The sequence below is a fragment of the Mobula birostris genome, chromosome 9 (assembly GCF_030028105.1).
Source record: "Mobula birostris isolate sMobBir1 chromosome 9, sMobBir1.hap1, whole genome shotgun sequence".
Lineage (NCBI taxonomy): Eukaryota > Metazoa > Chordata > Chondrichthyes > Myliobatiformes > Myliobatidae > Mobula > Mobula birostris.
In genome coordinates, this window is record NC_092378.1 from 30,022,604 (window position 1) to 30,049,895 (window position 27,292).

A 27,292-nucleotide genomic window follows, 5' to 3' on the forward strand; every position below is an offset into this window, starting at 1 on the left:
GCAAATCTTAACAATTACTCAGTTAAAATGAACTAGCCCAGCTTTTAGTACTATTTGTGAAAGGAGTTCCTACAGGAGCCTCCGCTCCCGCACCAGCAGGCACAGGAAGAGCTTCTTCCCTGAGGCTGTAACCCTGCTGAACCTCACATCACAGCGCTAAGCAGTATTGCACCCAAATTGTGCTGTCTCAGTACTTTTATATTTGTGTGCTGTAGCATTTACTTTTGATTCGCAGTTATTTTGTAAATGACACTATTCTTCGCATTTCTGGTTAGATGCTAACTGCATTTCATTGGCTTTGCGTCTGTACTTGGCACAATGACAATAAATTTGAATCTCATCTAATCATTGTTTATTTTGCCTGTAAATTTGTGTACTAATATTTATTTCCTTTAACATTAACCTGTTGAATATGTTTCTTCCAGCTGACGACCTTATAATTTATTTTCTTTAATATTTTGAGGAGATGAAAACAAACCACATCTATAGTCTTATAACTTTCAGGGAAGAAAGCCATGATTTGTGTAAAATGGCAAAAGGGATGGAAAGATAAATTATAAATTGCTTTAATGATGTCCACCTTCGTGAGCACTTAGCAAGTTCTATTCAATCTATTACCTGTCCAGTAGTTCCCAGTCTTCTCCTCCCCAACGGTCTCGGAATTCCTTTGTATTCATCCCTCCAATCATGTTAAGATCTGATTTGTAGATTCCAAGCAAGCCAAAGCCATTCACTTCCCAGTATCCTAGAGGTTTCCATTGAATCAAAATTTATTTGTCTCCGCAACATTTGCCACTAAACTAACTTTATTTTTCTATTTTATATAAGAAAAAAGCAGGCCCAGAAATTCAGACAGGAGGGTTAAACTACATTAATTAATGTTTTCGAGTGCTTGCCATTGGTAGATCCAAAGGAGTACAAGGCACAAGTACAACATGTGCTGCACCGGCTCTTCACCAATTAAAATAATGAAGGACTTTCTTCTTACGAGCTTTGCATTACTGCCTGCATGAAGGGAAAGCTGAATGGATGGGAGCCTGGAGGGTGTCAACAGATGTTGTGGGGGAATGAGACTGGCAGGGTTGTAGTAGGGAAGGAACCAGAGCTCTTTTGTCAGTCGAGGGTTACATCAGTAAACCAAGCACCGAGCACACAGTTTTCTTTAAGAGCAACCTTCTTTCTAAAAGAAACTTCATCTCAATGTATACAGTACATAAATTATTTGCCATGTGATAGAATTTCTGGTCCCAGTAGCTAAAATCTCAAGCACTCTAGATCCACATTTTACTTGATCTAACACAAATCAGACATCTATTTAGCTGACTTATCCCAGATACCACCCATCAGTTACAAATGCTGAGTTATCGAGACTGTCAATCTGATAACTTCTTAAAAATTGATTATAGCGATCCTTACACTTAAAATTAACATAATGCAAAGTTAATGTTAAGAGAAGACCTCAAAGCAACAGAACGATTCATTTAGCATGATTAATTTCAAAGATTAAGTTACTTTTTTTGCCACTTACCATCAGGTTCTTGCGGGGAGGAGCCACAGTTCAGTCTTATTACCATAGGGGCAAAGGCCATCTTTCCCTCCACACAATGTTTTCTGATGCTGTCTATTATGTTTGGGGGAAAGTATATATGCAGATCACAAAGGAAAACAATGCTGTGGTCATCCTGAAACCAAAAATAGGGAAAATGTGAAGAAGCACTGAGCAGTTCGGCTTCACTGAAACGAAGTCAGCAGAGTTGGATACAGCATTGTCATTAGAATCAAGTACTTCAGACACAAATGTACATTTCTAAACAAGTACTCCTAATATGGAACATCAGGAATAATTTTATTAAAGTGAGCATATTCCAGAAAAAAATTCACTTGTTAAAATTATTCCAAAAAAATAAAGCAAGCTTTTACTCAGGTTGTCAATTTATTGACTTTAGTGGATAACTTAACTCACCCCATCACTGAACTGTTCCTACAACCTATGGACTCACTTTTAAGGACTCTTCATCTCATGTTTTCAATATTTACTGCTTACTTGTGATCTTTCATTGATTCTATTGTGTTTCTTGTATCTACTGTGGATACCTGCAAGAAAATCAATCTCAGGGTTGTATATGGTAACATACATGTACTTTGACAGATAGATACTCTATTGATCCCAAAGGAAATTAGTGTCACAGAAGCATTATAAGTGCACAGAATAGCTGAGGGTAAGAATGACCTCATATAGCGCTCTTTGGAGCAGTGCAGTTGTCCTAGTCTATGACTGAAAGTGCTCCCCTGTTCAGCCAAGGTGGCATGCAGAGGGCAAGAAACATGGTCCAGAATTGCCAGGATCTTCTGTAGGGTCTTTTGTTCTACCGCAGCCTCCAGTGTGTCCAGTTTGACTCCTATAACAGAGCCAGCCTTTCTGATCAGTTTATTGAGCCTGTTGGCATCACCCGTGTCAATGCTATTGCTCCAGCACACCACAGCACAGAAGGTTGTACTGGCAACAACAGACTGGTAGAACATGTGAAGGAGAGGCCTACATACGCTAAAGGACCTCAGTCTCCTCAGGAAGCAGAGGCGATTTTGGCTCTTCTTGTGCACAGCCTCTGTGGTAATAAATTCACATTGAGCTTTGCAAGAAGTACTTTGCAGGTGATAACTTGCAAAAATTATCTTACAATTTACTTAACTGAACAGCATCAATGTTTTCCAAATGCAAATACTGCAAACTGTTGCCAATCTCTGTTTGCAGCAAGACTGCAATAACAAATGAAGGATACAAGAACACTGTGATTTCAAATTAAGGGACAGAAAAGCATCAGAGCAGCTTGTGTTGAATATAGACAGTAATGGTAGCATGTGGAATGTGATTACAATAGAAATACATTTTGGAAACTGAATAAATAAAGAGTCACTTCAGTACATGAATACACGGAGCAAGCTAATGAGAGCAGATTCCCAGCCGAGCAGCACTAGGTGATACATAGAATGAAGGAGAGTGGATGAGGGACGGTCATACAAGCTTTGAACTGTGCAATATAGAAGATGGGCCTAGCACACAGGTGACATTTATTACTGTTTTTGTCATGTCACAGAGGTGTCAGACTGTGTCTTAATTATTTAACAAACATTTAAAAATCTCTGAATCATTGTTAATTATTTTTCTCCCTTCCTTGCTGAAATCTTTGCCAGGGCCAGGGATGGATGAGGAATTTCTTTTAACCACTGAATAAAGTACTACCTAAGTTGATTCTATTGATGACCCATTTCTTGTTTCTTGCCAGACTGAACAGTTTAACTAATTGAACACAGATAAGAAAGAAAGTGCTTAATCTTGGAACAGGGGTAATCTGCAAATCATGGTAGAACCCTCCCCACTGCTGAGCACATCTGTACGGAGTACTGTCACAGGAAAGCAGCATCCATCATCAGCAACCCCCACAACCCAAGGCCATGCTCTCTTCTCACTGCTACCATCAGAAAAGTGGTACAAGAGCTTCAGCATTCACATCACCAGGTTCAGGAACTGCTATTACCCTTCAACCACTGGGCCTTTGAACCAAGGGGTTAACTTCACTCAACTTCACTAGCCCCATCATTGAAATATTTGCACAACCTAAGAACTCCCTTTCAAGGACATTTCATCTTATTTTCTCAATATTTATTGTTATTTATTGTTTATGTATTTGCAGTCTGTTGTCTTTTGCATATTGCCCATCCTGCTGGGTGAGGTCTTTCACTGTTTCTATTGCGTTTTGTGTATTTACTGTGAATACCCACAAGAAAATGAATCTCCAGGCTGTATATGGTGACATTTATGTACTTTGATAATAAATTTACTTTGAACTTTGAAAATGCAGGGGTTAGGCAGAATTTCCAAGTGCTTAGTTCTAATTCTGCAGTTGCTGGAAATCTTGAGCGATACATACAAAATGCTGGAGGAACTCAGCCGGTCCGGTAGCATCTATGAAGAGGAATAAACAGTCAACGTTTCAGGCCGAGACCCTTCATCAGGATTGGACGACAGGTGGGTGTGGGGGGATGAAATAAGAACCTGGGAGGTGATAGGTGGAAGAGTTAAAGGGGTGAAGGAGAATGAATTTGACAGGAGAGGAGCATGGAAGGAAGGAAGCAGCACTAACAGGAGGAGGTTATTGGCAGGTGAGGAAAGCAGAAGGGGTGAGAGGGTAGCTAGAATGGGGAATGGAAAAAAGAGATGGGGTGGGGTCGCAATTACTGTCAGTTAGAGAAATCAATGTTCATGCCATCAGGATGGAGGCTACCCAGATGGAATAAAAGGCATTTCTCCTCCACCCCGAGTTTGGCCTCATTGTGGTGGTAGAGGAGGCCATAAACAAACATATCAAAATAGGAATGGGATGTTGAAATGCAATGAGCAGCCACTGGGAGATTCTACCTTTTACAGTGGACAGAGAGAAGGTCCTTTGATCTGCATTAGGACTTACTGATATAGAGAAAGCCTCATTGGATACAATAGATGACCCTGACAGACTAGCAGGTGAAGGACAGTCCATCATGGAAGGACTGTATGGTGCTGATAATGGTAGGGGCAGGTGCAGCGCCTGTCACCTTTGCAGGAACAATTGCCAGGAGTGAGAAAGATGAGGAGGGAACGCGTGAACAAGGGAGTCACATAGAGTCAGACAGATAGTGGGTGGGGGGGGGAGGGAGGGAATGATGTGTGTGATGGTAGGGTCCCACTACAGATGACGGAGCTATGGAGAACAACGCATGGATATGGAGACAGTAGGAGTAGTAAGTAAGGACAAGGGGAACCCCATCCCTGTTGTGACAGTGGGAGATGGGGAGAAGGCAGATGTTTGATAAATGGAGGAGATGCAGGGGAAGGCAACAGTGATGTTAGTGGAAGGGAAACCCCATACTTTGGGGTCCTCTTCCACCACTTTGTGTGTGCTCCTCGGTTCTTATCTCTTCTAGTTCTAAATCCCTACCTAAGGAAGTGTATACTTGTGATTAGGGAAGTGAGGTGAAAATTCACCAGAACGATACTTCGGACAAGGTTCATTATATGGGAAGAAACTAAACACACTGGGCCAAAACACTCTAGAGATTAGGGTCATGTCACTGAAACATACAAAATTCTTGTGGGTCTTGACAAGGTAGATGCAGGGATGATATTCCTCTTGGCTGCAATGTTTAGAACCAGGAGCCAGAATCACAAAGTATAGGAGGGTTTGCATAATGGAGGTGAGAAAACAAGTCTAGATTCAGAAGGTAGTGACGGCTTGGAATTCTCATTCCATGAGGGCTGGGTTGGTTCAATCAGAGTACATTCTGGGCAGATTGAATGGTTTTCAGATATTAAACGAATCAAGAGAAATGGGGTTAAGTGCTGAGGTAAAAGATCTAACATTTGACATATCTTGCCCTGACATAGCATATTTTCCAGGCATATATTTCTCAAATACACTTTATTATTTGTTAATTTATTTGTGAAAATATGACTTTATGTGTTGTGTGTGAGTTATACGTACTGTGTTGTACACCTTGGTCTAGGGAAATGTTGTTTTGTTTGGTAGTATACATGTATATGGTTAAATGACAATAAACTTAAACTTGAGCTTCATCCCCAAACGGCATCTCCCAGGGTCCACTCCTTTTATAGACACATCTTTCCCTTTCCTCCCCAAACTGTACTTCTCAGGGTCTAGTCCTTTTATAGACACATCTTTCCCTTTCTTCCCCAAACTGTACTTCTCAGGGTCTAGTCCTTTTATAGACACATCTTTCCCTTTCCTCCCCAAACTGTACTTCTCAGGGTCCACTCCTGTTATAGCTCTTTAGTCCATTCTTCCATTCCTATCAGCCACTTGCCTTCTAAAAGTACTTTGCAACCACAGGCAATGTCCTTTCAGCTCTTCCCCACCCACTAATCAGAAATCCAAGAAGTCTTCCCAGATGAAGAATTCTCCTGCACTTGTTCCAGTTTGGAGTACTGCAATGAGTGTTCACAATGAGGTCTCCACTGCAATGGAAAACCAAATACAGATTGGGTGGCTGCTTTGAAGAGCACTTACATTCAGTCCAGAGAGGTGATCCTGAGCTTCCCATGGCTGGCCACTTTAATTCTCTCTCCATTGTGACCTACAGGTCTCTGAACTCCTCAAGCATTACAACGAGGCCCATTGCAAGCCAGAGGAATACCACGTCATCTGTCTGGGCACATGGCAGCCTCCTGGGTTCAATAATGAATTCTACAACTTTAGGTTGCATAACTTCTGTCTGTATTAATCATAAAACTATGGTATTAGCTCAGCTTTGAGGAATTTGAGGATGCACCCAGCCAGATTTGTTGGGAATGACTTTTTGCTCTGCACTTCACAACCCTTACATGTTTTGTCTATGCTCTCAGCCTGCAACGGCTTCCTTTCACTTACTGACTAAATGGCCCTATTTTCAGTTTAACCATAAGATCACAATGGTTTTTACTCAAACAGAAACATTCTCCATCTCCCATTCCACTGGCAGCTTAATGAGCTTATTTTTTCTCTCATTCCCAGTACTCATGAAGGTTCTTTGACCTGAAACGTTAGCCCCATTTTTCTTCCCACCTGCTGAATATTTCAGCATTTGCTGTTTTTAATATTAGATTCCCAGCACCTGCAGTTTTCTCTTTGATCTTCAGCTATGTTCCTATTGAATGATGAAGGTATAACCTACCCGCTTGTATTCGATATTTTCTTGGTTGTTTGGCATCAGAGACAGACATTGGTGTTACTAGGCATTCGTGTTTTAGATAATCTCATCCTTAGGATCAAACCTGACCCTGCCTCTTCCTATTTTTTTTTACCCTTTTTTCAAAAGCCTAATTATTCCTCATTATCTAACCATACCAATGACTCATAGCCATCATTTACTGTGCGGGGTATGGGAATCACCAGGCTTCATTCTATCAACCTATTTCTAGGCACTGGAGTTCAATTTGCTGTTAATCTAATATTCCAATATTTGATTTAAATCAAAGGCAAATGTCAGAATGAATCATTAAATATTTTCCTTCATTAAGAAAATATTGCAGCACTGCTCACAAAAACATAACTTCCCTTTATTTTTATTGCAACATTTTTATAGTCACACTTTTATTGCAAGATTTAATAATACTCCTCCCTGTTAATAATAATCTTTCTGTTAATAAACATTTATTAACAGAAATCATGGGCTGAAATTGTCATTTTTTTTCCCCCAAGCCCATTTGATTGGTTAACACTGCTCCTTAATCACAAGATTTGATTCTAACCATAATGCGACATTCAGTGGCATATTTAAATTCATTCGAAGTCTACAGAACATGAGGGAGGATCTTATTCTTCATGCAATACCAGGAACGGGAGGGGGTTTGCAGGGGGCTTGTGTTCCTAGAAAACAGTCTGTATTGTGCTTTTACATAACATGAAGTTGCATCAATTGAGCACGTGTCAAGAAAAACGAGTTACTCCTCACCTCAATCAAGGTTCTTCTCATTCTGGATCTACAAGTAAAACTATTTCCACAAGGCCATTAAGATGTTTGGTGGAGTGTGACTGAGAGGCATAGTCCACTGGTGTAGCCCCATGCTGTTCTTTCTGAAGAACAGGAGGAGGACAACAGTGTCCAATGAATGGATGCCTTGAACAGATGTGCTTTTATCGAATGCATTAAAGTTCTGATAATTAAAAGAAAATCCCATTGCATTGGCTCAGGGCACAAACACAACGGAAGCCAATGTTAAAAATACAGCAGCATTATGACATGGCAGAAACAGCTGGTACAGCCAACAGCCACCCCAGGACCTGGTAATAGTCATAGTAGCATGGAAGTCCGACTACTTCCCTTATGTATGAAGAATACATACTTCAATAATAAATGTACTTCGAATTTTGATATCTTTAATAGCAGTACCAATGTCAATTATACCCACAGCAAAATCCTGGGAATTATTAATGCTCAGAAACAACCAGGACTTGGGTCTTTGACTGCAGAGAAGGACTTAATTCTTCTGACTATAAGGCAAATTCTACAGCTCCATAGATGCTGAAGGATAGGTCCTCATCACTGGACTCTGCAAGCATAATATAACTTCAGCATAATATAACCTGCTGGACTCTCACTCCCACTAAACAGGCTGAGTCTTCATTGATGAGGGTCACTGAAAACAATAAAAAAAATGCCTTGACTACAATTTCGAAAGACAAAGGCACTTGTAACTTGGATGAGCTAACTTTTGCAAAGCAAACTCCAAGATGTGCAGTGAGATCATTTGGAAATAATATCTTCACTTTCACTACCTCAAACTACTTCAGTCTGCAATTAGAAATAGATTGTTGCAATATTCACTGTCTGCCAAGTTAAGAGGCAAGTAACAAAACAATGAGGCTAATGTAGCAATAAAACAACATCAGGTTTATACAGTACTGGCATCTGTTAAATGGAATTTGTCAGAAATTATGCTGGTATCTATCCCCTGGGATGTTGAATGCAGCCTTCAGCTGTTACTTATATAGCTTGCATACGCACTTGCACCACATAAGATCTTAGTTCTGGACTCTTGTCAAATTTATACTTTGCATCTCCGTTCACAGATCAATATTTATTATTGCTAAAACGATCTTACTCAAGAAAGGGCCATGTTTGTCCGTATCACTTCATTGTTAACAAGCATTAAAAATTAAGCATGAAGCACCAACATAGTATGGGAGTTGGTCTATTTACTATAGGTAACAATTTTTCAATACAAGACTGGCTGTTGCTCAATGTCTACAGCACTACCCTGCTTTGCGATCGTAAACGATGTTTTATTCAGAACAGTATATAGTCTGCCATGATCCATCAAGCAGTTTCTTAAAAGAGAACAGCAGTTTCAGCAATGCTCCTTCAACTGCATTGGTGGGATTCTACAAAATAATTTGGAGGAGGAAGTCTGGGCTCCTGAGTTAAAGTACTTAGTGTTCCTTTGCATAAGTGTGGCACAACACCTTAAGTAAATCATCCGGGTCCAGCAAAGCAACACACTGGACTAGCAGATGGCAAGGAAGCATACCAGTTACAACAAAATGGATCCATTATTAAGTTTAAAAACGCAAACACGAGGAAATCTGCAGATGCTGGAATTTCAAGCAACACACATAAAAATTGCTGGTGAACGCAGCAGGCCAGGCAGCATCTATAGGAAGAGGTACAGTCGACGTTTCAGGCCAAGACCCTTCATCAGGACTAACTGAAAGAAGAGATAGTAATTTTTGTGTGTGTTGCCATTATTAAGTTATTTGTAAGGTTCCAGCAGCACATGTAAATAAGCACTCAGACAGGATCTCATAGCAGTCCCATGCAAATGAAATGCTTCTGATTCACTCCAAAACTCTCATGGTTTAGCATTCCTGACACAGCTGTGGCTTACAGCTCCTGTAACTTTTTCCCAGAACTGGCAGCAGCAATATTGCGGAGTAAATTATGTCAAACTCATTGAGGATTGTAGCTCGGTTAATCCCAATTCTGAGAGTCCAAGTAAACAGCATCCACTGACTCCCCTTTGTCTATCCTGCCTGTTATTTCCTCAAACAATTCCAACAGATTTGTCAGGTAAAATTTCCCCTTAAGGAAACCATGCTGACTTTGGCCTGCTTTATCATGCGCCTCCAGGTACCCCAAAACATCATCCTTAATAATGGGCTCCAACATCTTCCCAATAACTGAAATCAGGCACTGGCCTATGATTTTCTTTCTTCTGCCTCCCTCCCTTCTTAAAGAGTAGAGTAACATTTCCAATTTTCCAGTCCTTTGGAACCATTCCAGAATCTAGTGATTCTTGAAAGATCATTACTAATGCCTCCATAGTTTCTTCAGGTACCTTTTTCAGAACCTTGGGGTGCACTCCATCTGGTCCAGGTAACTTGGCTACGTTCAGACCTTTCAACTTCCGAAGCACCTTCTCCTGAGTAGTAGCAACTACACTCACTTGTGCCCCTTGACACTTATGAATTCTTGGCATACAGCTAGTGTCGTCCACAATGAAGATTGATGCAAAATGTTTATTGAGTTCATTTGCTATTCCTTTGTCCCCCATTAGCAGCTCTCTACTAAAGGAGGTGTAAGGTGCTCCTTCCCCCCACTAGCCTGCAGGTCACCCTTGGGCAAGGTGTAGCACTTGCTTAGCCCCCCTGATCAGGGTCACATGAAGCAATGGGAGCAGGTGGTGGATGGTTATACGAGCAGTCAGTGCACATCACAAGCCCTGGTTATGCCACCACTGACACCAGGCAGATAATCTCTGAAGAATATTGATAATGGCTGGGATCACCTGTCTTGTAAAGACACTGCCCAGAAGACGACAATGACAAACCACTTCTGTAGAAAAGTTTGCCAAGAACAATCATGGTCAGGGATATGACTATGTCAAACATTACAGTACATGATTATGATGATGATGACTACCTCTCCAGCGTCAATTTCCAGCAGTCCAATATCCACTCTCACTTCTCTTTTACCCTTTATATATAGTATCTGAAAAAACATTTGGTATCCTCTTTGATATTATTGGCTAGCTTAGCTTCATGTTTCATCTTTTCTCACCTTGTTTTCTTTTAAGGTTGTTTTCTGTTGGTTTTTAAAAGTTTCCCATCATAGGACTGTAAGATGTAGGAGCTGAAGTAGGCCATTCGGCCCATCAAGTCTGCTCCACCATTCAGTCATGGGCTGATCCAATTCTTGCAGTCATCCCCACTCCCCTGCCTTCTCCTCAGACCCTTTGATGCGCTGGCTAATCAAGAACCTATCTATCGCTGCCTTAAATGCACCCAATGACTTGGCCTCCACAACCACTCGACAACAAATTCCACAGATTTACCACCCTCTGACTAAAGTAATTTCTCTGCATCTCTGTTCTAAATGGACATCCTTCAATCCTCTTGTCCTAGACTCCCCTACCGCAGGAAATAATTTTGTCATATCTAGTCTGTTCGGGCCTTTAACGTTCAGAATGTTTCCACGAGATCCCCCCTCATTCTCCTGAACTCCAGGGAATACAGCCCAAGAGCTGCCAGATATTCCTTATACAATAACCCTTTCATTCCTGGAATCATTCTTGTGAATCTTCTCTGAACCCTCTCCAACGTCAGTATATCCTTTCTAAAATAAGGAGCCCAAAACTGCACACAATACTCCAAGTGTGGTCTCACGAGTGCCTTACAGAGCCTCAACATCACATCCCTGCTCTTATATTCTATACCTCTACAAATGAATGTCAACATTGCAATCGTCTTCTTTAGATTAGATTAGATTCAACTTTATTGTCATTGTGCTGAGTACATATACAAAGCCAATGAAATGCAGTTAGCATCTAACCAGAAATGCAAAGAATAACTCAACCTGGAGGTTAACCTTTAGGGAATCCTGCACAAAGACTCCCAAGTCCCTTTGCATGTCTGCATTTTGAATTCTCTCCTCAACTAAATAATAGTCTGCTCGTTTATTTCTTCCACCAAAGTGCATGACCATACGCTTTCCAACATTGTATTTCATTTGCCACTTCTTTGCCCATTCCCCTAAACTATCTAAGTCTCTCTGCAGGCCCTCTGTTTCCTCAACACTACCCGCTCCTCCACCTATTTTTGTATCACTGGCAAATTTAGCCACAAATCCATTAATCCCATAGTTCAAATCATTGACAAACATCGTAAAAAGCAGTGGTCCCAACATCGACCCCTGTGGAACTCCACTGGTAACCAGCAGCCAGCTGGAATAGGATCCCTTCATTCCCACTCTCTGTTTTCTGCCGATCAGCCAATGCTCCGCCCATGCTAGTAACTCCCCTGTAATTCCATGGGCTCTTATTTTGCTAAGCAGACTCATGCGTGGCACCTTGTCAAAGGCCTTCTGAAAATCCAAGTACACTATGTCTATTGCATCTCCTTTGTCTACCCTGCTTGCAATTTCCTCAAAAAATAGCAGTAGGTTAGTCAGGCAGGATTTTCCTTTCTTCAGCCTATCTTGCCATGTGCCTCCAGGTACTCTGTAATCTTATCCCTAGCAATCGATTCTAACAACTTCCCAACCACTGATGTCAGGCTAACATGGCTGTAGTTTCCTCTCTGCTGCCTCCCACCCTTACTAAATAGCGGAGTAACATTTGCAATTTTCCCGTCCTTTTTGTACAGGTCGTACCTCCCCCAGAAGAGACCCCAATGATACAGGAACCCGAAGCCCTGCCCCCCCAAACACCAGCCACGCATTAATATGCCTGATCACGCTATTCTTGCGCTTGTTCGCATGTGGCACAGGCACTAATCCTGAAATTACTACCCTGGACCTTCTGCTTTTCAGCTTCCTACCCAACTCTCTGAACTCTCTCTTATGTGGGAGAAAACATCAGTGGGAGTTGCTCTCATAATTGGCTCCAATCGCAGTCATTTGTGGAAGAATCATCAGCATTACCTCCATTCAAAAAAACCAAAATTTAATCAATGCAAAATGCCAACCCAATAATCAAAACCATTCCATTAAGGAAATTTAGTTTAAAATATAGATAACTACTTTCCAAGTGTTGAACTTAATTTGAAAGGATATGTTTTGATGGCATCAGAATTTCGTAAATGGTTGATAATAGTGCTATATTTAATTATTGATTCATCAGTTCAATGCTAAGAGTACTCAGTTAATACTGGAGAAAAGCACAAGGATGATAGGATAGCCCATAAACAGAAAACATGTTTAATATGGAACAGAAAGCATTTTTATACTCAATTTTAAACTAATTTACTACAAAATCTTGCTGCAGCAGGTCTAATTTGATAACAGATGAAAATTGCCCAAGACAGTGTATGTTCCACTTTTGGGAGAGAACTGGTGATCATTTTCTAGCTGACCTCGTCATTCACTTCTCATTCACAGAATCCTTACATGAGGAATTTCTACAGTGCTCTGGTAAGGCATTTGTTTATTCACAATTAACTAGGCTATAATAACCCCATATTCAATACTTTAATAAATTTTGGCAAAGTTATCCTCTCTTACCTGTATTAAATCTATTCCCGACTGTAGGCCAGCTGAACGCTCAAAGTTTCCTTCAAGTCTCACATACTGATACCTGTACAGAAAGCGTTAAACTTATGTTAAAATGTGCTCTCCCTTAAAAACACACTGATTCAAAATGTACTGAGTTCAGGGAGCATTATAGTGAGGGTGGCTTTGCCGCTACTTCCCATTATGGAGAGAGCATTTCCTTTTGAACCAGAGGTGCAGAATCAAAATTAAAATCAAGTATGCCTCAAGATCAAAAGTTAAATGCAAAATTAAATTCCACTGAAATCATTTAAACCCTATCTCTGTAGAGTGCCTCTGCGGTTTTTCCCCCCACTGTGACACTGCCAGTGGTTCAGGAAATGAAACCAACTTTTCAAAAATATCACAATTTGAATTTAGTTCGCGTGGGGCCTGCTACTATAAAGAATTTCCATCACACAGTGAGTGGCTACGTGCTCCAAAGACAAACTGATAATGTTGAAAAATACTCTCACTTCACGACGGATGAGAATGCTTGGAATTAAAGTCACAGATGAATTTGTAAAATAGTTACAATAACAGGGAGGCCTCAAAATGGTTAATGCAATAGGCAATGGAACATAAATACCTGTGAAGGAAATTAATTTTAAATTGCATGATGGCATTGAGAATGAACCTCATTGTAAGGAATGCTGGTGTCAATAGTGGTAATTCAGTCTCTCTTCTGCGTTGACAGAGGTCAAAAACTAGTTAATTTGTTATATTAGTCATAAAAACTTAGTTTCAAAAAGCATCGTTCATAAACTGAAGGATCATTTTGTACATCAAGTTAGATACTTCTCCCCAGTTCTTCTTCAGTTAGCAATAAAATCTGTGAATAAATATCTAGGTTAGAGGGTCAAGTAATTTTGACTCCTGATTTATTGCATTGCGAACCTCACTGAAATCAGAGGAGTTTTGGATTGAGTCCAGTGTAACTTGGAACAGAATAGAAGGGACAAGTAACCAATACATTGCTGTGGAATCTCAACAAGATTGGATGTTGCTACCAACTCCTTGTGCTGTGGTTCTACAATGTAGCTGCTTACGTGGTTAAGTACTGTCAGGAGATCCAGCCTATCATCATTTCAACTTCAACAAAATAAGTTAATGAAGAATGAGAAACCTGGTCAACATGCTGTTTTTCAAAGCTTTTTCAATGTCCATGTCTGAGCTGCTGTAATCAGCGATGATGACATTGAAATATTCATCTCCAGTGACTGCATACAACTCCTCCATATCAAAGATAAATTGCTGTACCCATCGAGCTTGGTTTTTGACTGTAGAAAGAATATTGAAATGACCAGCAATGTACATACTTTTGTAGACAGGCACATTCACTTCACTAATCCCCTTCTTATTCACTAACCATTTAAACTGCTGTATAGATATCAACAAAGGATCACTGAAAGATCACACATATTTTTCCCCAGGTGCAATATCTATAAGAAATATTGAATTTGATATTGTTCCATAAACAACTTTGTACCACAGATCCTTCTTGAATGGCTGATTCTGATTTTGGACAACACTGCACGACAGCTCTTGAAAATTTACTTCCATTATTACAATGGATTATGAGCTGGGGAAACCAGATACTGAATAATAAGTGTAGTGTCATTATACAGTTCTTGTATTACATTTCGACCTATTAAGATAAAAGACTTATCCAAACTGTCAACGAATCTTGTTTGGATGTGTAAATAATTTATGGGTATCAAGCTAAGTACAGTATATTGTAACTGATTAATACAAAATTAACAAGCTAAAACAACAGCGCATATGCAGTATGCATATGCAATATTAACCTCACCAAAATTGTTGGCATTTATCCTGGGCATGAAATAAATAATGGGACAAATCTCAACATACTGTGAAACACAAAATTATGAAGAATACAGAGTTACAGTCATGCACAATGGCTTAGTGCTCCAGTATTTAGTGTTTAACTGAATTATTCATTTAATCAGGGCATTGAGTACAAAAGTTGGGAGGCCATGGTGCAGTTGTAAAGGATGCTGGTAAAGCTGCACTTGGAGGACTGAGTTCAGTTCTGGGCACTCTGCTATAGAAACAATATTATTAAACTGCAAAGAGTGCAGAAAAGATTTACAAGGATGCTGCCAGGACTTGAGATACAAAATAAACCTAAGTTGGGATGTCATAGGCTACGGAGGGAAAAGCAGGAGAATGGGGTTGAGTGGGATAATACATCAGCCATGAAGGAATGGCGGAGCAGACTTGATGGGCTGAATGGCCTAATTCTGTTTTATATCTTTTGGTCTTATGCTTACAGGGAGCGGTTGGACAGGCTAGAACTTACCTCTTTTAGAGGATAAGAAACTGACAGGTGACCATATGGAGGTGCATAAAATCCTGAGAGACATAGACAGAGTGAATGCTCCCCCCAGAGTCTGAGAATCAAGATCTAGGAGGGCACAGATTTAAGGCGAGAGGGGAAAAGACTGAAAAAGTTGAGGGGCAACTTTTTACAAAAAGGTTATCTATGTGGAATTAGCTGCCAGAGGAAGAGGTTGAGACAGGCAGTAACAACTTCTAAAAGACAGTTGGACAGGTACATAGATTGGAAAGGTTTAAAAGGTTATGCAGCAAACACTGGCAATGGGTCTAGCTCGGACAGGGCACCTTGACCGGGCATGGACCAGCTGGGCTGAAAGACTTGATTCTGTGCTATTCAGAGTTAGCTCAATTAATTCTTATTGAGCTGATAAAAGCTTAACTCCTCAAATATGACTTCTAGAACTTGACAATTGCTTCTTAAAACAGCTGAATTAAACTGACTTTATTACTTACATCCTTCATATACATGAGGAGTAAAAATCTTTACATTATGTCTCCATCTAAATGCTCAATTGATAGTAATTTATAACAAATAGTATGTATAAAAATAAATAGCTGTTCCACTATATGTCCAGGTAAGGATGCAACTTTTACCTGGAACTATGAAGTGTATCATAGCATTGCGCCGCCAGCTGAATCCAACTGGGGTACACAGCAATATCTTCTCTTGATTTTCTCTAAAATTTCGGCCTCCCTGCCGGTATACATTTTTCAGCCTGCGTTCATCACCACTGTAGCCATTCCCATTGAGGTTATAAACGTACTCTGATAGTCGCACAACTGTTTTTTGATTCAGTAACAACTCGAGCTCTAGGAGGTATCGACTCCCACGCAGGCGGTCAAGGCGCTTTTCAATGTTGACTATTCTATGAAGCAAGTATATTCTGTTTCCAAATAAATAAATTGTTATTAGGACAAACACTGTAAACATGCTCTATTTGTTCTATTCGACTGTATAGCCTAAAATACTATTAAATATTTAAACTGAAGGCTACTTTACACCTTACTGGGCAGGCAAAACACACTCTGGAGGTTAAAATGAGACTTGTACTTTCTTCCATCGTGCTACTTGCAAATATTAAATTCAACACAGGAGATCAGCATGTTGCATAGAACGTTTTTACAGTTGGCCCGGGCAACCCATCTGATGACTTCAATTCCTATTGTGATGATCTCCATACTGAATAACTGGAAACCTCACATTCAGATTAATCACTATTATGTTAATTATTATACAATAGTGGATCACTTTCCCTAATTTACTTTGACTCATAGCAACGCACTTGCTTTGATTCTAGGTTTAAAGTACTTGGATCTACATTACATGATCCAGTCTATGGTCCATAGAGATTGAATTAGTCATTCACAAACTTCACTAGCTGGAACAAATAGAATACTTAGCTCAAAATGAAGGCTGTGCTCTATGTCCAACTCAAGTACATTCTGCAACTGGCAAAACTGGAATATTATCCAATAATCCTTCCCAAAGACACTAGGACAACTTCGCCCCGTCACTGCTCTTGGACAATGTTCAGTCATAGGGAAATACAGCAGAGCTTGTCCATGCCGACCATCAACACTCATCCCATTTAGTGTTACAATGGCTATATTTCATTAGGAGTTTGAGGAGATTGGGTTTGTCAACTAAAACACTTGTAAACTTCTACAAATGTACTGCAGAGAGCATTCTGATAGGCTGCTCACCATCTGGTATGAGGGGGAGCAACTGCACAAGATCAAAGTAAGTTGCAGAAACTTGTAAAATTAGTCAGCTCCATCATGAATACTAGCCTCCAAAGTATCCACGACAGCTTCAAGGAGCGGTGCCTTGGGAAGGTTGAGTCCCTCATTAAGGATACCCATCACCCCAGGACATGTCCTCTTCAAGCTGTTACCGTTGGAGAAGGAGGTACACAAGCCTGAAGACACACATTCAGCAATTCAGAAACAGCTTCTTTCCCTCTGCCAGCTGATTTCTAAATGGATTTTGAACCCATGAACACTACCTCACTACATTTTTTATTTCTTTTATTTCCACTACTTACTTTAACTATTTTATATTTATACACACAGACACACACACTAATATAATTCAGATTTTTTCCTCCTCTATAATTATTTATCATGCATTGCATTGTACTGCTGCTATAAAGCTAACAAATTTCACAAAATATGCCGGTGATGCTAAACTTGATTCTAATTCATGCACACTTGGGTTTGTAGCCTTTTACCCTGGCAGTTCAAGTCCCCATCAAGATGTCTGATGGAATGATTACTGACAGCAACTAGAACAGTCCACACAGAGGCCTGTGGGTGCAGTGGGTTAACTGCTCCACCCTGGAATTTAATGATATTCCCTCCTCTATAACTTCTACAACAGCAGCAGGTAAGTGTGCATATGACCACACAATGACAGTCAGCATCCAAAAGCTACGGTTTTCATTGGTAAGGGCCAAAACTGGCATGGTGCAGTGAGTGACATTGTTAGATCAGACAGAACGGTAGTGTGGTGGTTAGCACAACGCTTTACAACAGGGGTGACCTGGGTTCAATACCCACCGCCGCCTGTAAGGTGTTTGTACGTTCTCCCTGTGACTGCGTGGGTTTTCTTCCACAGTCCAAAGATGTACCGATTGGTTGGTTAGTTGGTCATTGTATATTGTCCCATGATCAGGCTAGGATTAACTTGTGTGTGTGGGGGGGGGGGGGGTGGAGTTGCTGGACGGCATGGCCTAAAGGGCCAGAAGGGCCCATTCCACGCTGTATCTCAATAAATTAAAAAGAAAATCTCCATAGTGCAGATTGCCAGAGCAACATGAATGCCACTTTTGGGGACTACATATAACTGTATGGCAAAAGTATTTCCATTTCCTAAATGTTCATCTTGTCTATGGTCATACCCAGCCAATCATACAGTTAAACACCTAATACCTGACAGGCCAGAGTGTCACCTGTGTTTGACCTGTCAGTGATTGATGTCTTCACCCCCCCCCCCCCCCTTTGCATTCACTAGAAATAGAGGAAACTCTCAAGCAGCTCAGAGGTAAAGAGACCTGGATACAGACAACACTGGTAATGGTAGGGGCAGCACCATCTTGGATGGTTGGCTGTTCAGTAAACACCAGGAAGAGTACTGACAAGGCAATAGTGGCAGGTGGATAAATGCACAATTCCAAGGACAGCAATTTCATGCTCTATAGAGGAGAAAGCCTGCAGATGCTGGAAATCCAGAGCAACACACACAAAATGCTGGAAGAACTCAGCAGGCCAGGCAGCTTCTATGGAAAAGAATAAACAGTTGACGTTTCAGGCCGAGAACCTTCATCGGGAATCTACAGACTTGTTGGCATTCTCTCAGGATGGGCCACTCACAGTTGGAGGAGATATTGGTGAATTGCTATAAATTCCCACAAGACTCTTTGACAGTGGCACTTACAGACATATCGACAGCAGTCTGAACCAGTGTGGCAGCAAAATGAACTTGTATGGAAAAAGTCTGAGTTTCCGGTGCAGTGCCCAGCTTTTGGTAGCTTCCATTTCTGTTCCTTTGTGATATTAGGTGCCTTTTGTCAGACACTAACATCAGACTGAGTGCGTATGTTTGAGATGGTTTTGGCCCATGCTAGAAAAAAAAAGGGCCAAGAAACTGGCCTGATTGTGATTTCGTATCCTGAAAGTGAAGACAAAAACTCATAAAAATCCACAAGGTAAATCACCATCATGCTTAGACGTGAAAACTTGTGACTCACCCTTTATGTTTTTCATTTAGCTTCCTCATATACATTTTCACAACATCTACAGCCTCTTGATCTTTCATCAGCAGATTTCCTGACACATTACACCGGAGATCAATCCAGTCAGACCTTAAGGAATGGAAGTCTATATTGTTGACAGAGAAGGTCTGATCCCAGCTGACAGCTGTGTCATACACTTGCTTATGAAAGCTCACATCATCTGGTAAATCTTCTTCATCTTCCTCTTCATCATCAACCTCTCCTTTTATAGATATATCGTGGTGACTCCATTTTCCATTTTTGTTTATAATCTCTTGAAATTTATTTTTGACTTTAGCTTGTGACTTTTGGATTACTGCATCATTTTCCTTTTCTACATAATCATATTCTTTCTCTTTCCATTTCTGATCAGCATTAAGGTTAAATGATGTAACCTTTTCATACTGGTGTTTAATTTTGATTGACTGTATGTTTTTTCTGGATTGGATATCCATAGTGATTGATGGTCCTGGATTCTCAGCATGATAATTCAGTTTGCTATTTTGACCAAAGACAGATTCATCTTTAATAGCGATTTGCTTGCCAGCATCAAACGTTTCCTCTTTCAGCTTGGATGGTAACTGAAGTTCTCTCTGCTTTAAATAATCAATTCTCTCTTTACTATTCTTTTTACTGATAAACGCAGCAACATTTTTGTTCACTTTTTGTGCTGACAACGTAGGTGGCTGTTGGTCATAAATAGTTTTCTTTGCTTTTTGAATGACCAGTTTTTTTTGCTTCTCCATTAACCCATGAGCTTGTCTCTCCTGAAACTCAAGTCCACCAATATTCTGATTAACACCTAGCTTTTCTCCCTGAGAAATCTGCTGGGCAGAAAGGCTGTTGCCTTCAGGCTTCTGTTTTTCAGAGGATTTTACAGTAGGTTCTACTAATCTATCCTTCAATGATGCATATTTCTGTTTTGAAAAACTTTGGAAAGTCCTGTTTGTTTTTTGATTTGGAGAGCGGATGCTCTCTATGTTTTCTTTAACTGAAGAAATATAATTTCTCTTGTGCTTCATTCCTTTAAGTGCCACAACACCCTCAGCTGATCTATGGTCAACACCTGGATTATCTTCAAAGGTATCATTAGTTGGTTTACGTTCTACAACAAAGAACAGCTTCCTTTTCCTCTTAAATGTATAATCATCGTAGTCATCTCCATAATCTTTTACATCAGCGGCATTCACTCTGTTAGGGATGTGTCTGGCCTCTTGGACTCTGTCCGCTTGTTCTTTTTGACTTCCAACTTCTTCAATATTCTTCTGATTTTGCTCCTGTAGTGCAGCTTTTGGATTCATTGGATGTGGGAACTGACCATCATTTTCATAGATATATTCTTCCTCCTCTTCTTCAAAATTGTGCTCCAATACTTCCTTTTCCTGCCTCTTCTGCTCTTTTGGATTTCCTACATATATAAAAAAAAATCAATACCATATAATTGCAGAAGAAAATCTTTCATACTGCAAGAACATTTTTACTCATTTTTGACTTTTTAATATTTGCAAGTTATTAACAATGACAAGAACAATCATTTTTATCTATATTTATTCTAAAGAATGATTTTAGGGTAACATGACAGATTTCAGATATTTAATTAGCCACATACAAAGAAGATCTGAAATAATCACTGAACTTTGCCTATTAAAATGAATCACAGTAGCACGCGTCAGCATTTCAATCAGAATTTTGAAATATATCTGTGACAATTAAGAGGGATAGTGTAGATTTGTAGAACATTAACAAACCTATTTTCTTGCCATTAATATCCATTATAGTACCATTTAACAGTTTTTATCCTTTTAACTGTTTTATTATCCTGTAATTATTTCAGTCTGGTAAGGTGCAAAGAATCAGATAATTCCAATGTCTTGTTAGTGGAGGGATTATGAAATATTTGCCTATTAAAGTTGCTGGAATTTAACTTGCAAAATAAATATCTTCTTTCAATAGGTTCACATAATCAGCTGCCAGTTCATTCTGCATTGACCAATTATTTGAAAGGATGGCTCCATAGACATTATCACCTTGGCAGAAATGGTATCAACAAGAAACAATTCCTCCTTGTCACAAAAACCTTTCTACCTATCCGTTCTGTATGAATGCTTCATATATTCAGTTTCACCTCACCTCCATTGTCACTGTTGTCGCTTGGAGGAGCTGCAATTTCTTTCAACAGAACAATGCAAAGATAAAGAGTATAGTTTTTTATCCTTACCAAAAACTCTGGGCTCAAGTTAGACTTCTGGCCCTGTATCATCTCTATCAAATTGAATGACAGGTTTTATTTCGTTACCAACACCAAATTCCATCCTTTCCCTGTCTTGCTAAATGCCACATCAACCTATTACCTCCAAATCTGATTATTCTCACGGTTGCTTGGAAGGTTTGAAGCATACTTAATTCCAAGCTTGAAGTCACCCCTCTGGATCTGTGTTAATCTTCGTCTGCATCACTGCTAGAAATCCCTATATAAAATTAAGTTTTGATGTTGTACTCCAATTTAGTTATTGATTCTCACAAGCAACTGGCTGCTACAGTAAAGACATTGCACATGATTTCTAACTAAGGTTTCAAAACCTAAAATACTTATGAAACAAACTCATGGGATCGCATAGTATTTTTTTGTTTTGCTATCCAGTCTTAAAGTATTATTTAAAAAGTATTTTACTGCTACAATATTCTTATGTAATTTTTTTATTACTGTTTCCCCCCCCCGCCAAAATAAACACTACCTACTGATAATGTTGAACAAAATATCAATAATTCATTGTACAGAGTCATGGATCTAAGATGTATTGGTTACCATCACCGGCTCCAATCCAAAGAGAATTTCTGAACTTTTCCATATTTGGTTTTTGTGGTGGCATATCCATTTTCATGTATTTGTAGAATCCAAATCTGTGGGATAGATACAACATGGTTTAAGTAAGGTTAGTAGCGTTTTAATAAGTTCTTTATAATTGCAAATATGTAAGAAATTGGGCATATTTTCCAATCATTAAATTACTAAATAATTACTTAAACTACTATTGTAGTTTGGCATTTCATTCATAACTCCAATTATTTCTGATGGAATTTCCTCATTTATTATGCACTTTTCTCTTTATGTGTGTGATCATTCCTGCCATCTGATTCAAATTTCAGAGATCAAGTTCCAATAGGATTTGCAAGTAATTTCCCAGGAGGATTTGAAATATATTTCTCCCAATACTTTAAGGTAAAGGAATCATACATTAATTCTGAACTCTGAATCCAACTTCTGGTCAGGAAAAAAACAAATATTCAGAGTATGCAGATAAATGTCAAATTCCTAAATTAATTTTCATCAAACTAATTCTCATTTTTATTTTCATTACATTTAGTTTTTAATTTGTGGCATTACCTTCCTAACATTTCATGTTTCATAGTCTCACCTTTCCAAGTAATAGATATTTTCAAAATAAAAGCATTTGTTTTCTGATTCCATGTGTGTTAGCCTCGTGTAATCATTGGGGTAGACATAAGTCAGATGAACCTACAATTTAAAAAATTTGAAAATATTATAACATAATAAAATTAAAATATTTAATATTTATAATATTTTAAAATATTATAACAATGTCTAGCAGATAAACAAAGCAGGGTGCCCCAATTCGTCTTTATCAACGTTCCACATGAATTCTCTCCCAACCTGCTTGAGCAAACCCTATTCCCCTTCTACAAATATTTGTCTAGCATTCCCTTGTATATATCTACAATAATTCCATGATATGAAATTATGCAGTCTTACCATTTTCTATGAAATTGCTCCCAAATTCTCTGCAGTAATTATTGACAATTATTGTTTTCAACATCAAACTGCACTAATGAATCATTCCACTTAATATTAATCTCTAAAACAGAAAATGTACAGCAATGATTCTTGCTTGAGGCAATACAAGCTACATTCATAATTACATGACCAATTAAAAGGGAAACTAAAGGCAAGTGCAATTTTATCAACAAGTTGGTAATCTGATGAAAAGGATCACCCAAAATCAAAAATCAAGGGATTTCTACAAGGCAGGTAAATTCAAACTACAAGAATAATAACCATATTAAGCTCTCTCTTTTGTGTCATTGTACTTTCAACGTGTGTGGTCAGTTTACTACTGAAGATGATAACTATTCCATTAACAATCTTTTGTTTCCAAACATGAGAAAATCTGCAGATGCTGGAAATCCAATTAACACACACGAACTGCTGGAGGAACTCAGCAGAATTCCTCCAGAATTTTGTGTGAGAATCTTTTGTTTCCTCCTGGTCTCTCCTAAAATGTGCGGAAAGAACTACTGGACAGTATATACCACGATGGTCAGGGTGTCCCAGCAGCAGGGAGGGAGAAATGGATGAGTCATTACAAGGTTTCTCATAACATTACAAGTATATAAACCATCCCCACCTTGACATATACACCTGTACACATAAACCAGCTCCATAAATAATATTAAATGCAATTGAGAACCAGTCTTGGGAAAAGAATATTTACACGTAAAATACTCTGCAGATGCTGGTGTCAAAGCAACACTCACAACACGCTGGAGGAACCCAGCAGATCGAGCAGCATCCATGGAAAAGATGAGTCGACGTTTCCGGCCGGAACCCTTCGTCAGGACTGTAGAGGGAAGGGGTAGAGGCCCTATAAAGAAGGTGGGGGGAGGGTGGGAAGGAGAAGGCTGGTCAGTTCCAGGTGAAAAACCAGTAAGGGGAAAGATAAAGGGGTGGGGGAAGGGAAGCAGGAAGGTGATAGGCAGGAAAGGTGAAGAAGGAATAGGGGAAAACACCTTACTGGTTTTTCACCTGTTACCTACCAGCCTTCTCCTTCCCACCCTTCCCCACCTTCTTTATAGGGCCTTTGCCCCTTCCCTCTACAGTACTGACGAAGGGTTCCAGCCCGAAACATCGACTCATCGTTTCCATGGATGCTGCCCGATCTGCTGAGTTCCTCCAGCATGTTGTATTTACACGCAACCCCCCCCCCCCCAGAGTAATCGGACGCCAATGTCTCTTAAGAGGACGTGCTGCCAGTGTTAGCAAAGGAAGCTACTTAAGACATTTGCTTTGAAAATTGACAAGCAATCACTTCTATTGATACATGTGAAATGATACCCTATTAACCAATGTTACATCCCCTGATACTTCATCACACTGAAACCACTCATTGAATGTAGGAAATCCTGATTTTGTACCTTTGTAACTATGCAGGGAAAGAACATAAATAAGTACATATATCCGTACTGTGGGGGTCTAGTTACTATATTGAATACTTTACATGTATTTTATGACATGGACAGAATTGATTTATGGACGCCTGTAAAACTAGAACCCTTTTTTGTAACCCAGGGATTCTCCACAACCTAAAATGAGTAGCAAGCTGCAGAAAAATTGGACAAAGAAAGGATGGAAAGAAGGACAAAATAAGACACTTTGCTCAGCCTGTTTCAGAATTATATTAAAAGAGGCAGATGCAGGAAATCTGAAATAAAACTAAAGCAAAACACTCAGCAGATCAGGCAGCAAATGTACAAAGAGAAACAAGTCAACAAGTCAGGTTGGAATCTTCAGGTCATTTTTCTTTCCGCAGATGCTGCCCGACATATTGAGAGCTTCTGGCGTTTTCCGTTTAATTAAATGCGGAATACTACACAAAGTGGGTACAAGGTGGGAGCGAGCAACAAGTTGCAGCTTCGGTTCACTGCAATGAAGAACAAAACAAAAATCCACAAATTTGACCGTGATAAATGTGAGATGCAAAGGCTTGTACCAACACTCCAATTTAATCTCTCAAATCCAAATTCTGAATGTGGGTTTGGCAGATTTATGGTTTTCAATAACATTTTAGATTTATTGCAGCAATAGTACTGTTGTTATATGGCTTCAATGGCTTGGGTTTGTTGTGATTTAGGCTGCTGCCTACCTGGGGTTTGCATGAATTCCATGTGACTAGCTGGGATTCCTCCACCAGCCCAAGCTGTGATTTTTGTTTAAATGACCACTGGACACTGGGATTGACAGGCGAGCAGGAGAAAACAAATTACGGAGATACAAGTGGGGTAATATGGTTGATGGAAATGTTCTGAGAGCCAGCATAGATATGATGGGCCAAATGGTTCCTTTATATATCCTAAGGATACATAAATGACTACAATATGCATAGCTGCTGCCTTTTGGGTTGAATGGCAGGTTAATGGGGAAGCAGGGCAAGAGATGATTACACAATATCACGGGGAGATGAGTTGTTTTGGGGAAGGTCGACGATCAGAAAAAGCTTGCAAGCTTGGGAGAAGAGGTGCTGTCACTACCGGGAAGCGTCTGAAGCATAGAGATCCCACACACTGCCCCTTATTAGGTCCTTGGGTCCAAGCCCATCCATCGACCCAAAATGAACTGCATAGTGCACAAAAAAAATTTGCATTAAGTGCTTCATTTTCCAAGCATTGCAAATGATAGCCATTGCCTTTAAACATCATGCCTTTCAGGAGGGAAATAAAAAAATTTCCAAGAAACAGTGCAATCGTCTAAACCAACAAGCAATTTATTATAAACCCATACACTAAAAATATTAAGACTTGGAAGAAAAGCATTTCCATGAGAGAATCTTGTTATATTGTGATAATAAGGGTATGTTTACAATTACATTTTTTTTTAATTTGCAGGTCCTGATAACATTCTTCATCTACTTCACCCTTTTACCAGGGAATCATTTCATTTCTGCACCACATAGGGAAAAGCATCAAGCTACAACTCAATCTCCCTGAAGATGCTCCAACAATTTTCTTTCTCTAAGGATGGCAGAGGAAGAAATTATGTAATAATAGCAACATAACTTTGATATTTATGCTTTTCACTGATAAAAAAAAACTGAGTCAGAAAAGCAGCTGGCATCGTGGATCCCATTTCAAAGAAAACTAGGCACTTCACTGGTAACTTCAGTTGCTTCCCCAAATTTAGAAATTGTCCATGTTGTTCAGAGTTAGGGGCAGATGGGTAGACTGACAATGGAATTTCAAGTCAGATTCCATTTCAGTAAAGTTTGTTAGAATTTAGACACTTTGAACATTGTCTTGTGATGACACATTTTTCTAAAAAATTCTCTTGTTGGTTTTGCTTGCAGCCAAAATACAAACTATTTATCTTCAGCATGATGCCCTTTCTCAAAAAGATTTGGAAAAAGATTTGCCTGCCTTTACAGACTCTGAAGAAGTGCCTTTCAAATGTTAGAGAATAACATTTAGTAATTATCTGTTCTTTTAGATGGCCATACTTCATCTCTGTCAAGGCTCTTGACTACTTGATATATATGGGATGAGTCTTTTAAAAGATGTCAAGAGGATTTTCTTCTTCTTGGCACAGATACAGTCTGGATTAACCGAGTTCATAACACTAATTGTCGCAGCTCGTGGCTACATAACCACATCACCCACAAAAATGTTTGACCAGAGGAGTAATGCATTGCATGTCCAAACTAGTCTGGTCAACAGCCTACCATGACAGCTACTTGGAGTTCAATGTTACTGCTATTACAAAATTTACATAGCAGGTAGCACATGAGTACTCCAAATCTTTACCTTATCATGCACAAACACGTCTGCCTTACTTTCCTTTCTTCACTTGGATTTCGATTTATTCTCAAGTAATTGATAATAAATAAATAAGGGGGTAGTCTTTTAGGACTGCTATCCTATTCCTTTCACCTTGTGCAGATGGACAAAGAAGTTCCACCAAGTACCAGGTAGAGGAAGTACAGTTGTCTCCCAAGAGAGAAGGCCGGTAACTTAGTGTAGCGGTGAGGAGGGGCTGTGTTACTAGAGGTGAAATGTTGAGCTAAAATGGTAACTGCTCTTTCAGATGCTTATAAAAAAATCTGAAGTTAACATTTCAGCTCGGACCTGGTGCCCTAGTGAATGCATACACTTCAAAAGGCACTTTGGAATGAATTTCATTTAGGTGCATCCTGACTAAATCCCTGCGCCTACATTGCCAGACAATAAAAAATTATGCCTAATCTTCTACCTCAGCATCATTTTCTTGTAGTCTCCTTTGATTCCTTTGTTATTCAGACTATCGGATTTGAACACTAAGA

The 27,292-nt window shown here is 39.5% G+C and overlaps 1 protein-coding gene across 4 annotated transcripts in view; it reads right to left on the minus strand.

The window, feature by feature from the left end:
- The window catches only part of b4galnt3b (beta-1,4-N-acetyl-galactosaminyl transferase 3b), a 163,378-nt gene that overhangs the window by 8,578 nt on the left and 127,508 nt on the right, over positions 1-27,292 (minus strand). For 2 of the 4 annotated variants that reach the window (XR_011887135.1, XM_072267698.1), the window contains exons 11-18: positions 22,604-22,704; positions 21,994-22,088; positions 19,164-20,595; positions 16,009-16,298; positions 14,180-14,333; positions 13,027-13,099; positions 1,529-1,682; positions 619-745 (exon numbers count right to left, since the gene is read on the minus strand). Coding sequence is in view for 3 of the 4 variants with exons in the window: in XM_072267698.1 (XP_072123799.1) it covers positions 619-745; positions 1,529-1,682; positions 13,027-13,099; positions 14,180-14,333; positions 16,009-16,298; positions 19,164-20,595; positions 21,994-22,088; positions 22,604-22,704 (2,426 nt within the window). In the remaining variant the exon portion in view is untranslated. Of the gene's footprint in view, positions 1-618; positions 746-1,528; positions 1,683-1,975; positions 2,095-13,026; positions 13,100-14,179; positions 14,334-16,008; positions 16,299-19,163; positions 20,596-21,993; positions 22,089-22,603; positions 22,705-27,292 lie in introns of those variants that run through there. The other 2 variants (XM_072267699.1, XM_072267700.1) reach the window with 2 other exon arrangements.